This window comes from Columba livia, unplaced genomic scaffold (genome assembly GCF_036013475.1).
Source record: "Columba livia isolate bColLiv1 breed racing homer unplaced genomic scaffold, bColLiv1.pat.W.v2 Scaffold_215, whole genome shotgun sequence".
In the NCBI taxonomy this organism is placed as follows: Eukaryota; Metazoa; Chordata; class Aves; order Columbiformes; family Columbidae; genus Columba; species Columba livia.
Genome location: NW_027043252.1, coordinates 232,202 through 243,378, shown reverse-complemented (window position 1 = coordinate 243,378; position 11,177 = coordinate 232,202). Strand labels below are relative to the sequence as shown.

At 59.4% G+C, this 11,177-nt stretch overlaps 1 protein-coding gene and 1 long non-coding RNA gene across 2 annotated transcripts; both read left to right on the top strand.

Moving 5' to 3' along the window:
- Positions 1-1,092: 1,092 nt before the first annotated feature.
- Positions 1,093-2,180, top strand: LOC135578022 (uncharacterized). Its single transcript, XR_010469425.1, has 3 exons — positions 1,093-1,369; positions 1,625-1,687; positions 1,775-2,180. It is a non-coding gene; the product is annotated as an uncharacterized LOC135578022 (long non-coding RNA).
- A 2,268-nt stretch (positions 2,181-4,448) lies between these two features.
- Positions 4,449-10,439, top strand: LOC135578019 (uncharacterized). The gene is made up of 7 exons (XM_065048179.1): positions 4,449-4,624; positions 6,740-6,926; positions 7,932-8,033; positions 8,123-8,195; positions 8,958-9,003; positions 9,391-9,753; positions 9,948-10,439. Exons 3-7 carry the CDS (start codon positions 7,936-7,938, stop codon positions 10,010-10,012), a joined length of 645 nt encoding a protein of 214 aa, XP_064904251.1. The 5' UTR covers positions 4,449-4,624; positions 6,740-6,926; positions 7,932-7,935; the 3' UTR covers positions 10,013-10,439.
- Positions 10,440-11,177: the final 738 nt, after the last annotated feature.

Sequence of the window (11,177 nt, the reverse complement as noted above, 5' to 3'; positions counted from 1 at the left end):
ATGACGTAAGGCTGATGGATAAGGCTGATGTATAAGGCTGATGTATAAGGCTGATGTATAAGCCTGAGCCCCGCGGGTGGGCACTGGACAATGACAGCTGCCCTTCAGCCCAGCCACTCAAAGCAGGGGCTTCTCCTCTGCTTTCTCCCCGGGGCTCTTGCGGGATGGTTTCTGTGTTCTGCAGCCCAGCCCAGCTTCTCCCTGCCCGCTGCTCCCACAGCTCCTCCCCACCATGGCTGCTGAGGCTGCTGGGGGTGCTGGCTGGCTGGGAGAGCACTTTGAGGCACAGGCACTGCCTGAGCAAGTCTCACGAGTGGCCTTTCATGGACCCAGGGCCGCAGATCTGGCCACAACTGCAGTGTGCACAATGCCGCCCTGGAGCGTCTCCCCTCCCATCAGCCATGCAGGAGCTTCTGCTCCCCGTGGGCAGAGAGCTGCTGGTGCTCAGGTCCTACTGTGCTGCTCCCTCCCAGGAGCTGAGCCAGCTGAGAGAGAGCTCCATCAGCCTCTTCAGAGACCTGATGAAGATGGTGGTGCGGAGCGACAAGAGGGAGATGAAGAACACGGTGCGACGTGGCCTGCTCCCTCTCTTCTTCCGCATGAGTGACCAAGTGCAGAGCGTGGCCAAGGTACAGATTTCAAAGCCGAGCAGCAATGCAGGGAAGAGACCCCTGGGCTTTTGGGCCAGGGCATGTCCCCGCTCCCTGAGGGCAGAATCGCCCCAGGAACAAAGCCCAGAGCAGGGGGACACCAGGTCTCCTGCCCCAACCGTGGTGCCATCTCCCCGCTTCTGCTGTTCCGTAGGTCGCCAGGGAAGCCCTCCTCGGTGCAGCAGAGCTCCTCAAGTGGAAACAGCTCCAACACCTGGTGCAGACACAGCAGACATGGAGGATTGGAGAGTGCTTGGTGAGGACAACCCCCAAGGCCCAGGGCCCAGGCTGGACGGGGCTGCCCCACATGTCTGTGCTGTGGGCTCTGCAGATGTGCCTCCCCTGTCCTGCTGCAGCCCCGAGCTGCATCCTTGTTCCCTGTGCTCAAGAACAGAGCCCCCAGGGCTCTTCCCTCTGCCCCGCAGCCAGCGGGAGGGAGGGCTCTCAGCACCCCTGGGACCCCTCGGCCTGTGTCTCTCTCTCAGCCCCACGGGGCTCCTGGCTGGAACACGGGAATGGCCGGAGGGGAAGGGGAGCGTGGGTTCATGGGAGGAGAGACTGATCCAGCCAAGTGGGGAGGGACAGTGACGTGCTCACACCCTTGTGCTCTCTCCAGCTGGAGCGGGACAGGAGCAGAGCTCAAGAGCTCTTGAGTCAGAGCCTGCCGTACCTGAGGGACGCTCAGGCCAGCTTGCGAGAGGCGGCCGTGAGGTTCATCGGTGAGTCACAGCCCCCGGGTCCCTCTTTCGGCAGCCTGGCCCCAGTCCCCGCCGCTGCCCTGGCACAAGGAGCAGCCCTGTGGCTGCCAGAGCCCCGGCTGCCCCGGGCAGGGCCTTGGCCTCCCCTCCCAGCCCTGCCCACGCAGGTGGCCTTGGTGGCCGCCTTGCCCGGTGCCACCATCTCGGCTCCTGCTCTCCCCTGGGCTCAGCCCTGGTGAGGGGAGGGAGCAGGGGCTGACGGAACTCTGTGCCCAGGGCTGGCTGCGCGGCCCCTGAGGGACCGAAGGGAGGAGGAGGAGCTGGCTGAGATCTGCAGCGGTGAGTAGGGAGCGTGGTCGGGAGGGGATGCCCGGGGGTCTCTGCAGACGTGGGAGCTCATCTGGGTTCTGCTTCTTTCCCTTGCAGCCCTTCAGCCCTTGGAGTGGGACAGCGAACCCTCCATCTGCTCCCTGGCAGCCCAGACCATCCGCATCCTGGGCAACCCAAGGGAGCAGCCACGATCGCGATGGACCCTGCGAGGCCTGTGCTGCTGGCCCCGCTAAGCCCGGCGGAGGTGCAGCTCTTCTCGGGAGGAGGGCTGGATTTAATAAAGCTGGAGGAGAATGCCAAAGCCCTGGTGTCCTTCAGCTGTGCAGCGCCCTGAGCGTGCTGAGCAGACGGTGTCGTTCCTGGGCTCTCCCGCTGCCGCAGGACGTCTGTCCCTCAGCACAGCCCGGTTCCAGGCGCAGTTACGGTGCCGGCGGGCGGGCGCTCGCGGGCCCCAGGCCCTGCCCTGCAGGGGTACGCAGGGGAGGCAGATGGCCGTGCGGCACGGCAGGCACGGGGCAGCAAAGACATGCACTTTTACAGCAGGGCTGGTCCCAGCGCCCCAGGAGCTGTTTCCCACTGGTTTGCCCTCAGCTCCCGCCATCCCCCGAGGGTTTCCACAGCGCCGTCTCAGCGAGCGAGACCCTCTGCTCCGGGCTGCCCGGCCTCGTCTCTCACGCTGCCCTCCCCTCCTCGCCAGCAGCTGCCGCCCGGCGCTTTCACCCTGTCCTGGAGCCGCTTTCCCAGCGGCGCTGCCGGGCTGAGCCGGGGCAGTGCGGGTTCACAGAGTCACAGGACGGTTTGGGTTGGAAGGGACCGTCAAAGCTCATCCAGTGCCCCCCCCGCTGTGTGGGAACTGCGGAACAACTGACGCCCTTACGTTCCTTTAGCTCTAGAGTGGCAGTCTGGGGGGACTTTGAATGCATTAGCTCTGGTGGGTACGGGGGCTGAGGTCACAGTTTTACATGGTGACATTAAGAACAAAGATGCTACATCACAGATTTGTGGTTTGGGGGGACATCTGAGCCCTGCTCTCCAAGCTGCTGTTCCCCTCACAATCGCAAATCCCAAGCCATTTACTGGAACAGTGTTGGTTGCCCCAGTTCAAGAATACATCCTGGGTATTGATGTCCTAGCAGGGCAGACGGTTGGAACCATCAATGGTCGTTTTGCTTTCGGCTCTCTGCGCACAACCCCCCCGTGACACCGCTGACCGCAGCCCAGGACCTCGGCGCCCCGACCGAGGGTCTCTCCAGCACCCCGGGTGAGGCTTCCACGCGCTGCGGGTGGGAAGGGACTTGCCGGGGGAAGCTGCGCTTGTACCAGTGTCTCCGGAGACTCGGGATGCTCCTGGGGCTGGTTTAGTGCCCCTGTGTGTAAACCTCAGGTGTGAATTGGCCTCCGCGTCCTGCGCAGGGGCTCAGCGGAGCTCTCTGAGCCAGGGCAGTGCCCGCAGGGGGCAGGAGGGGAGAGGCCGGTGGGTTAAAGCCCGTTTGCCCTGGCTTTGCGGTGTCCCCGTCCTGTGCCGCCAGGTCCCCGCTGGGTCTTTCCCCAGGCAGGGACGCCCTTGGAGGCTTCCCCTGCGGGTCTTGCTCAGACTGCGAGGCTCTGGGCTCTGCAGGAGCACGGGGAGGGGTCCCCTTCATGGGGACAGGGCACGGGGGAGGCTTTGGGATGCTTCTCTCGCTGGTGAGCAACACCCTGGACTGTGGCCCTGTTTCTGCGGCACTTTCTGGGATCATTCCCACGCATCCTTCCCCTCTTCTCAGGGGGATGATTACTTAGAAAAGGAGAAGATCTTCTTGGAGTCCCTGAAGAAAGCGCCATACAACACTTCACGTCTGTCAGCATCCCGTCCGTCCTTCTGCCCTTCTCTGGACCACGATTCCTTTGAGGTTACGCGGTTATTTCTGGAGATGCCGAGGAAAGGGCCCTACTGCACTTCACCTGTCCCAGCGTCCCGGCCGTCCTCCCTACCCCGACCAGCATTTCTTAGAGGGTTTCTTAGAGAAATGGGTTTAAAAGCCCAAGTCTCTTTCGCCTTGTGTTCCCTCCCCTGAGAGGCCCCCAGCCTGGGCTGTTTCTTTGCTGTACCTTTTAAGTTGTATTTCATCCTATAATTAAAGTCTATTTTTAAAGCGCAAATGCCTGAGTCTCCGATACAGGGAACCTGGGGTCAAGAGCATTTCTGTGACAGTTGTGCCCATGAATCCGCGTGTGGCGCTACTTTGCTGATGGAGCTGGGAGGGAAATACTCGTCCTCTGGAGCCGAAAAGCCACAGGCGGCGGCTGGAGAAACGGCCAGTTTGACCTGGAAGGACGAAGCCAGAACTGAGGGCAGAAATGAGTTGCCCCAGGTCCTTGGGTCTGGAGGCTGTTCCGGATGTTCTTCTGGTTCTCAAAGGCCATGTCCAGCACACAACGGTCCCCAGGGCGGTGTCCAGGCTGGTTCCTCCCCGTGCGTGCCCTGGGTGATCTGCTCTGTGACCCTGCGGGAGCAGGGGTTGCACTGGGGCTCTGCAGAGGTCCCTTCAGCCCCACCAGGCTGGGATTGGGTGACTCTGTGACCCTGCACTGCGGGTCCCAGCACCCCCAGGATGTTCCACAGCCCACAGGAACTGCAGCTTGTCCTTTTCGGGCCGGTTTCTGAAAACCCCTGGCTCTTGTGCTGGGCTGCACCTCCCGTCCGGGCACCCCGGGCTGACAGCGGGGCCGCTCCGGTCCCTCCCGCGGGCTCTGCCCGCTCGGAGCAGCAAGGCCGGCGGTGGGGAGGGGTTCCCGGAGGGCAGAGCCCGTCCCGCGGGGCTGCGGGGACGTTTCTAGGCAGGCTCCGCGCTCAACAGCCCCGTTGCTACGGCTGCGGGGCCTTCCAGGCCGGACCCCGCGCGGCGCGGCCCCTGTCGCCATGGGAACGGGCCCTTCCGGAGCGGGCGGCGATCGGCACGGCCGGTGAGTCCCGGGCCGGGAGCCCCGGTTCCCCCGGGCGGGCAGCGGGAGCCGCTTGGGGCGTGCGGGGAGAGCGCTCGGGCGGCGGAATTGCTGGCGTGGCCGGCTCGGGGGGGCGGGGGCGGCTCCGGCTCTTCGCGGGCTCTCTCGGCCCCGTCTCTTGCGCTCTGGAGAAAGCGGGAACTCTCTGGAAACGAGGAGACCGACTGAGCAGCAGAGGCAGTGCTGCTGTTGGGCGGCATTCTTTATTTCATCAGCGCTGGGCAGCACTGGTAGAGACTTACATCTGGGCAGGAACAAGCCCAGGTTCCAGACTGAGCTGGGGAAGGACCTGTTGGAGAGCAGTGTAGGGAAAGGGACCTGGGGGTGCTGGGGACAGCAGGGTGACCATGAGCCAGCACTGGCCCTTGTGGTCAGGAAGCCAATGGGACCAGGGGGGGTTAGAAGGGGGGGGTCAGTAGGTCAGAGAGGTTCTCCTGCCCCTCTGCTCTGCCCTGGGGAGACCACACCTGGAATATTGTGTCCAGCTGTGGCCCCTCAGTTCCAGCAGGACAGGGAACTGCTGGAGAGAGTCCAGCGCAGCCACCAAGATGCTGCAGGGAGTGGAGCATCTCCCGTGTGAGGAAAGGCTGAGGGAGCTGGGGCTCTGGAGCTGGACAAGAGGAGCCTGAGGGGGGACTCATTGCTGGGGATCAATATGGAAAGGGGCAGTGTCAGGAGGATGGAGCCAGGCTCTTCTGGTGACAACCAGGGACAGGACAAGGGGCAATGGGTGCAAACTGGAACACAGGAGGTTCCACTGAAAGATGAGAAGAAACTTGTTCGTGGTGAGGGTGGCAGAGCCTGGCCCAGGCTGCCCAGGGGGTTGTGGAGTCTCCTTCTGTGCAGACATTCCAACCCCCTGGACACCTTCCTGTGTAACCTCATCTGGGTGTTCCTGCTCCATGGGGGGATTGCACTGGATGAGCTTTCCAGGGCCCTCAGGATCGCTGGCATTCTGTGATTCTGTGAATCATCCTCCCCTCGTTTTGCAGATGCTCAGAAAGCATTTACCATGTCCTTGGTTAACGATGGGTGCGTCTGTTGTAAGTGAATCACAGTGTACATGAACTGAGCCGCTTCTCTCCACTCTCCATCCCCAGCTGTGCTCTCAGGCGGGCAGCCCCGCTGGGGCCGATGCCCAGTGAGGATCCTGATGTCGGCAACTTAGGAGCGCTGGAAAAATCCCGCAGTGTCAGTGGGTCCCTGAGGCTGGCGGAGAAGGAGCAGGGAGCCGCGCTGGGGGCAGACGGCCCGGCAGCACAGCAGCCCCAGCCGGGTCCTCGCCCAAGGGGCTGCGCCGTGCGGGGTTTGGAGGTCAAGACAGCTGTTGCTGGGGCTGCGTTTTGCCCCAAACTGTGCTCTGGAGAGAGCTGATGAGGGGCTTTGGCACAAGGTTGGCCCTTTTCTGATGGAGAAGTTTGCAGAGTGCAAATGTTTCAGGGAACCGGATGGCAGTTCTGGGAGGAGGGAGGCTGGCCAGGACCTGCCAAGAGACCTGGAGCAGAGTAGAGGAGTGATTCCGTGGAACCATAGGATCATTTGGTTGGAAAAGACCCTCAAGTCCAACCATAACCCACCCCCAGCACTGCCCCGTGTCCTGAGAACCTCGTGTCCGTCTGTCCAGCCCTCCAGGGCTGGTGACTCCAGCACTGCCCTGGGCAGCCTGTTCCAATGCCCCACAGCCCTTTGGGGAAGAAATTGTTCCCACATCCAACCTCAACCTCCCCTGGCGCAACTTGAGGCCGTTTCATCTTGTCCTAAACCCAGTAGTGTCAGAGGAACCAGAGCAGGAACCAGAGCTGTAGAGCACCTGCAGCAAATAACCCAGTTTGGCTGCAGAGAGCAGAGCTGCTCCTGGGCTGGGAAACCGCTGGGCCTGGGGTGCGATGGGCTGGGGGAGGAGGCGGCAGACGCGCGCAGGTGCCGAGGAAGGCAGAGGTGGTAGATTCGAGTCTCTGCTGGCTTGGAGTTTGCGTCTCTTTCACAGCCACTCTAACGCTCTGCAGGCGTTTTGTGTTTGGGTATTTTGGGTATTGGAATTTATCAGGTATGTGGTTTTTTCTCCCCTGTCTGAAGAGCCAAAGAACAACATCAGCCTGCTGCGTGAGAAGCTGCTGCGGGCAAAGGAAATCAAGGCAAGAAAGAAGACCCCGAGGGAGAACCGCCAGAACCTCCTGTATCCAAACGAGCGTGGTCAGCAGGACAAGGGCAGTGACCCTTCCCCTGTGCTCTGCATTGGGGAGGCCACACCTGGAGTGTTGTGGTCAGTTCTGGGCCCCTCAGCTCAGGAAAGAGATTGAAGTGCTGGAGCGGGTCCAGAGAAGAGCAACAAGACTGGGGAAGGGATTGAACACAAGACCCATGGGGAGAGGCTGAGGGAGCTGGGCTTGTTTAGTCTGGAGAAGAGGAGGCTTAGAGCTGAGCTCAGCACTCTCTAGAACTACCTGAAGAGCAGTTCTAGCCAGGTGGGGATTGGGCTCTTCTCCCAGGCATCAGCAATAGGACAAGGGGCCATGGGCTTCAACTCTGCCAGAGGAAATTTAGGCTGGAGATTAGAAAGCAATTCTCTGCAGAGAGAGTGGTCAGGATTGGAATGGCTGCCCAGGGAGGTGCTGGACTCGCCGGCCATGGAGGGTTTTAAGCTGAGATTGGACAAAGCGCTTAGTGCCATGATCTAGTGAACGGACTGGAGTTGGACCAAGGGCTGGACTGGATGATCTCTGAGGGCTTTTCCAACCCAGTCCATTCTGTGATTCTGTAATGCCGAGCTGGAAAGAGCAGCGTGGCTCCGGACAGGTGTGTGCCCCGCCACCCCCTCCCTGCCCCGCGCTGGGTCCCCCGGTGTCACCTCCAGCGTTTCCCTCTCCTCGCAGCGCTGATCCCCCTCGACGAGCTCAGAGCTGAGCGGGAGCAGAGCAGCGGCCCGTTCCACAAGCAGCGCGTGGCCGAGCACTGCGCGGTGTTTCGTGACTTGTTCCGAGGGGCCACGTTCCCCCCGGGTCACCTTGAGGGTGGCGTACAGCCAGGCAGACGAGCACGCCGTGCCGGTCTGCTATGGGAACATGGTGACTCCGTCAGAGGAGTGGGGGGTGCGGGACACAGCCTTGGCCCCACGGGAAGCCTCTGTGGTTTCCTCAGACGCTCCCGATGGGCATTGTCTGCCCCGGGGGGTTTTGTTTAGAAGGGTATTTGCTCTGTGATGATCCAAACTTGTTTCTTGGACGTGATAAAGACAGAGCGTTGCAGCAGGACGGCTGTCTGTCAGCAGGCTGATGCTTCTGAAGGCTCTGGGCGCTCTCCGGTGGAGCTGGATGACTTGGTGTCGCGGCCATGCCTGGTCTGTGCTGGGTCCTGGCCGTGCCTGTGCCCGGTTCGTGTTCTTTGCCTTGGAAATCATGACCTGATCTTAATGGAACGTGTTGTTGCAGTGACAGACATTCTGTTTTGTGGCTCATTTAGGCTTCCAGTCCTCCCGCAGTGTCATCCCAGGCAGATAAAGGCTCCCTGCGGACTGTGCTGCTCACAAACCCAGGTGAGTAGCGGGTTCTTTACAAAGAACATGTTTAAACAGGATGGTTTCCCTCTGCTCTTGTTTGCTGCTGTTTCCGTTGGCTGCACGTGCAGAGACGATGCCGTATCATCTGAGTAGGGATGTGTTACATACGCAGGAAAGATTGTAGCCTCCCCAAAGCTCTAGCAGTTGAGAGATGAGACAGGACCGGTGTCGCAGTGTAGTGGAAGCAATTCCCTGGCTCCCGTCTTCTGTTTCCCCCCAGACTCCTCTCCCTCAGCAGTCTGCCTGGCAGGTGCGTTAGCTGCCACTGCTCGCTCTGGGAAACTGAGGCACAGTGAAGCAGCTGACCGAGAAGTCCCTTTAATCTTGGAATGACCTCTGTCGAGCTCTCATTTGAAGCTCAGTCCTATAAGAACGAGTTACTCTTCTGCTAGGAAAGGATTGCTGGGTTGTCTTGGGCTGCCCCGTTGGTTCAAAGCGGGTCTGGGGGTTCTCACTTTGGGGTTGGTGCAAACACCGGCCTCAGTTGTGCCAGGGGAGGTTCAGATTGGATAGCAGGAAACATTTCTTCCTGGAAAGGGCTGTAGAGTACTGGAACAGGCTGCCAGGGCAGTGGTGGAGTCACCATCCCGGGAGGAGTTTAACAGACGTGTAGATGAGGTTCTTGTGGACAGGGGTAGTGCCAGAGCTGGGTTATGGTTGGGCTCGATGATCTGGAGGGTCTCTTCCAACCCAAACGACTCTGTGATCCTGTCACGAAGTCGCCTTTCTCTGTTGCAGAAGGACGTTGAAGGGACGCGCACTCGGAGCACCCGCGCTGGCTGGAGTGAGTACCGCACGGCAGAGCCGCGCTGCTGGGCTCGGGGAAAGCCCCGGCGGAGCGGGCAGAAACTCCTTCAACAGCGCTCGGGAATACGGATTTGCTGAGATTTTCTGTGGTTCTCTGGTGCTCCTGCCAGTGCTGCTTCACGCCCATGTTCTGGGTCCTGCTAAAGACGCAGGAGATCAGGTGTTGCTGCTGTTTGGCTTTCAAAACGCTGAGTGTGAGGTTTTTTCCCAGTGAAAGCAGCCTCTGCTGTCTGTTTGCTTGTCAAACAGGGCGTAGGTTACGTCCCAACGGAGCCCAGAGTGATGTGTGATCCTGGGGGAATCTGCTGGCCCTGGGGGAGGGAAATGAACGGATATATAGTGCAGTAAACTTGTGTGTGTTCAGGACGAACATCCCAGGCAACGACATGCAGTGGGGTAGGGAGATCTGCCGCCACCTGCCCCCCTTCCCCGCCATGGGCACTGGCTGCCATCGCTTCATCTTCTGCCCTTCAAGCCAGAACCGCCCATCGACTCCAGCGAGGATGTTGGCGCAGGCCCTGGTCACTGGGGCTGTTGCTGGGCGGTTCACGCTCTCTTGGCCAGGCTGTTCTTGCGTGTTCTGGTGACAAGGTCGTGACTGCTGGAGGAGAGCAAGTTCCTTGGAGTCTGCAGGGTTGCTCAGGGCTGCTCCGAGTTTGTGTGTTGCCTGAAGCCGCAATCCCAGCCCTGCAAGCACTGTGCTGTCCTGTTGCTTTCAACCAGGCCGGTAAGAAAGTGGGTTTTTTCCTGCCTGGAGCAGGAATGTGCAGAGGGCTGGGGAAGCTGGGAGGAGTTTCAATGTGCCTTCCTTTTCCACCTCTGTTTTACAGACTCGGGGGTGCTGTGGGGAAGTAGTTGCCAGCCAGAGTGCTGCAAGAAACGGGAATCACCTCAGCTCTTGTGCTTGTGTCTTGTTTCCAGCCACAGGCTCGAGATGTGAACCTTGCGCACGTGTGACTTGTACAGAAAGCACGAGGATGCCGTGACCCCGGCAGGGCTGCCGTTCCAACAGTGTTTCGATGTTACATTCTATGGAAACGCCGTAGAACAAATTGTGGCTGCTGTTGTTTATCTGCTACAATTTCTGTAGCATTTTTAGACAATTTTCGAAGTCGACTCTCGTCAGGAATCCAGGATCTTGTGCTGACCTGCATGTTGCTCCTTCTGCACGTTGTCCTCGATTAATGCTGACCTGAGGGATTTATCTGCAGCACAACACGGTGTAGATACTAAATCAGGTCTGGAAGCCATCTCAGGAGATGGATTAGCTCGTCATTGCACCAAAAATAGAAGGAATGCTACTTCCTTGTTTCCTGTGCTTATGTAATAAGGCACATACGTGGTAGTAACAGAGCCCGTGGCCCCTGTACTTCATGTGCTTATAACAGAGTAAAAATAAATTGTTAAAATGAAGCTGGTTTCAGGTGTTCTGTTCTAATTACTTTTCCCTTTTGACTCTCTGTGTTTTCCGTTGTCACTGGAGCCCAACCCCACTCACTGTCCCGCGACTGGGGACTCCAGACAAGGGGGCACAGCCGCGGGGGCGGCTGCACAGCGGAACTCAGCGGACTTGGGAACCACGCAGCTGGGTGAGGATCAGACGCGCACAAAGCAACTTTGCTTCTTAAATGACAAGGACGATGTGCTTTGGTTTGGAAGACATCAGATTTGGAACGTTAAGGAAGCTGTAGCTCCCTTGGTGTTTCCTTCTCCCCGCAGTCGCATTTCTGGTTCTGTCTGTCCAGTTGTGCTCCTCTCCCGCACCAGGTGCTGATCGTGGGCTCAGGGTGGGGGGGGCAGGGAGGGCGGGGGGTCCGTGGGCTTCAATAAGTTTTGTTTGGGGTTTTTCAATCGCCTCTGTTGACACGTCGTATAACAACTGATTGCTGCAGTGCTAATGAATGAACAAGATACAGCATCCTAGATACAGCATCCCAGATACAGCATCATAGATACAGCATCCTAGATACAGCATCCCAGATACAGCATCCCAGATACAGCATCCCAGATACAGCATCATAGATACAGCATCCTAGATACAGCATCCTAGATACAGCATCCCAGATACAGCATCCCAGATACAGCATCCTAGATACAGCATCCTAGATACAGCATCCCAGGTACAGCATCCCAGATACAGCATCATAGATA

What these genes read in the sequence shown, in the direction of transcription:
- LOC135578019 (XM_065048179.1), top strand. Translation starts at nt 7,936, where the DNA reads ATGCTTCTGAAGGCTCTGGGCGCTCTCCGGTGGAGCTGGATGACTTGG. An exon ending in GAGCACCCGCGCTGGCTGGA is followed by an intron (nt 9,004 to 9,390) that starts GTGAGTACCGCA and finishes GTGTGTGTTCAG; the next exon opens with GACGAACATCCCAGGCAACG. An exon ending in TGTTGCTTTCAACCAGGCCG is followed by an intron (nt 9,754 to 9,947) that starts GTAAGAAAGTGG and finishes TCTTGTTTCCAG; the next exon opens with CCACAGGCTCGAGATGTGAA.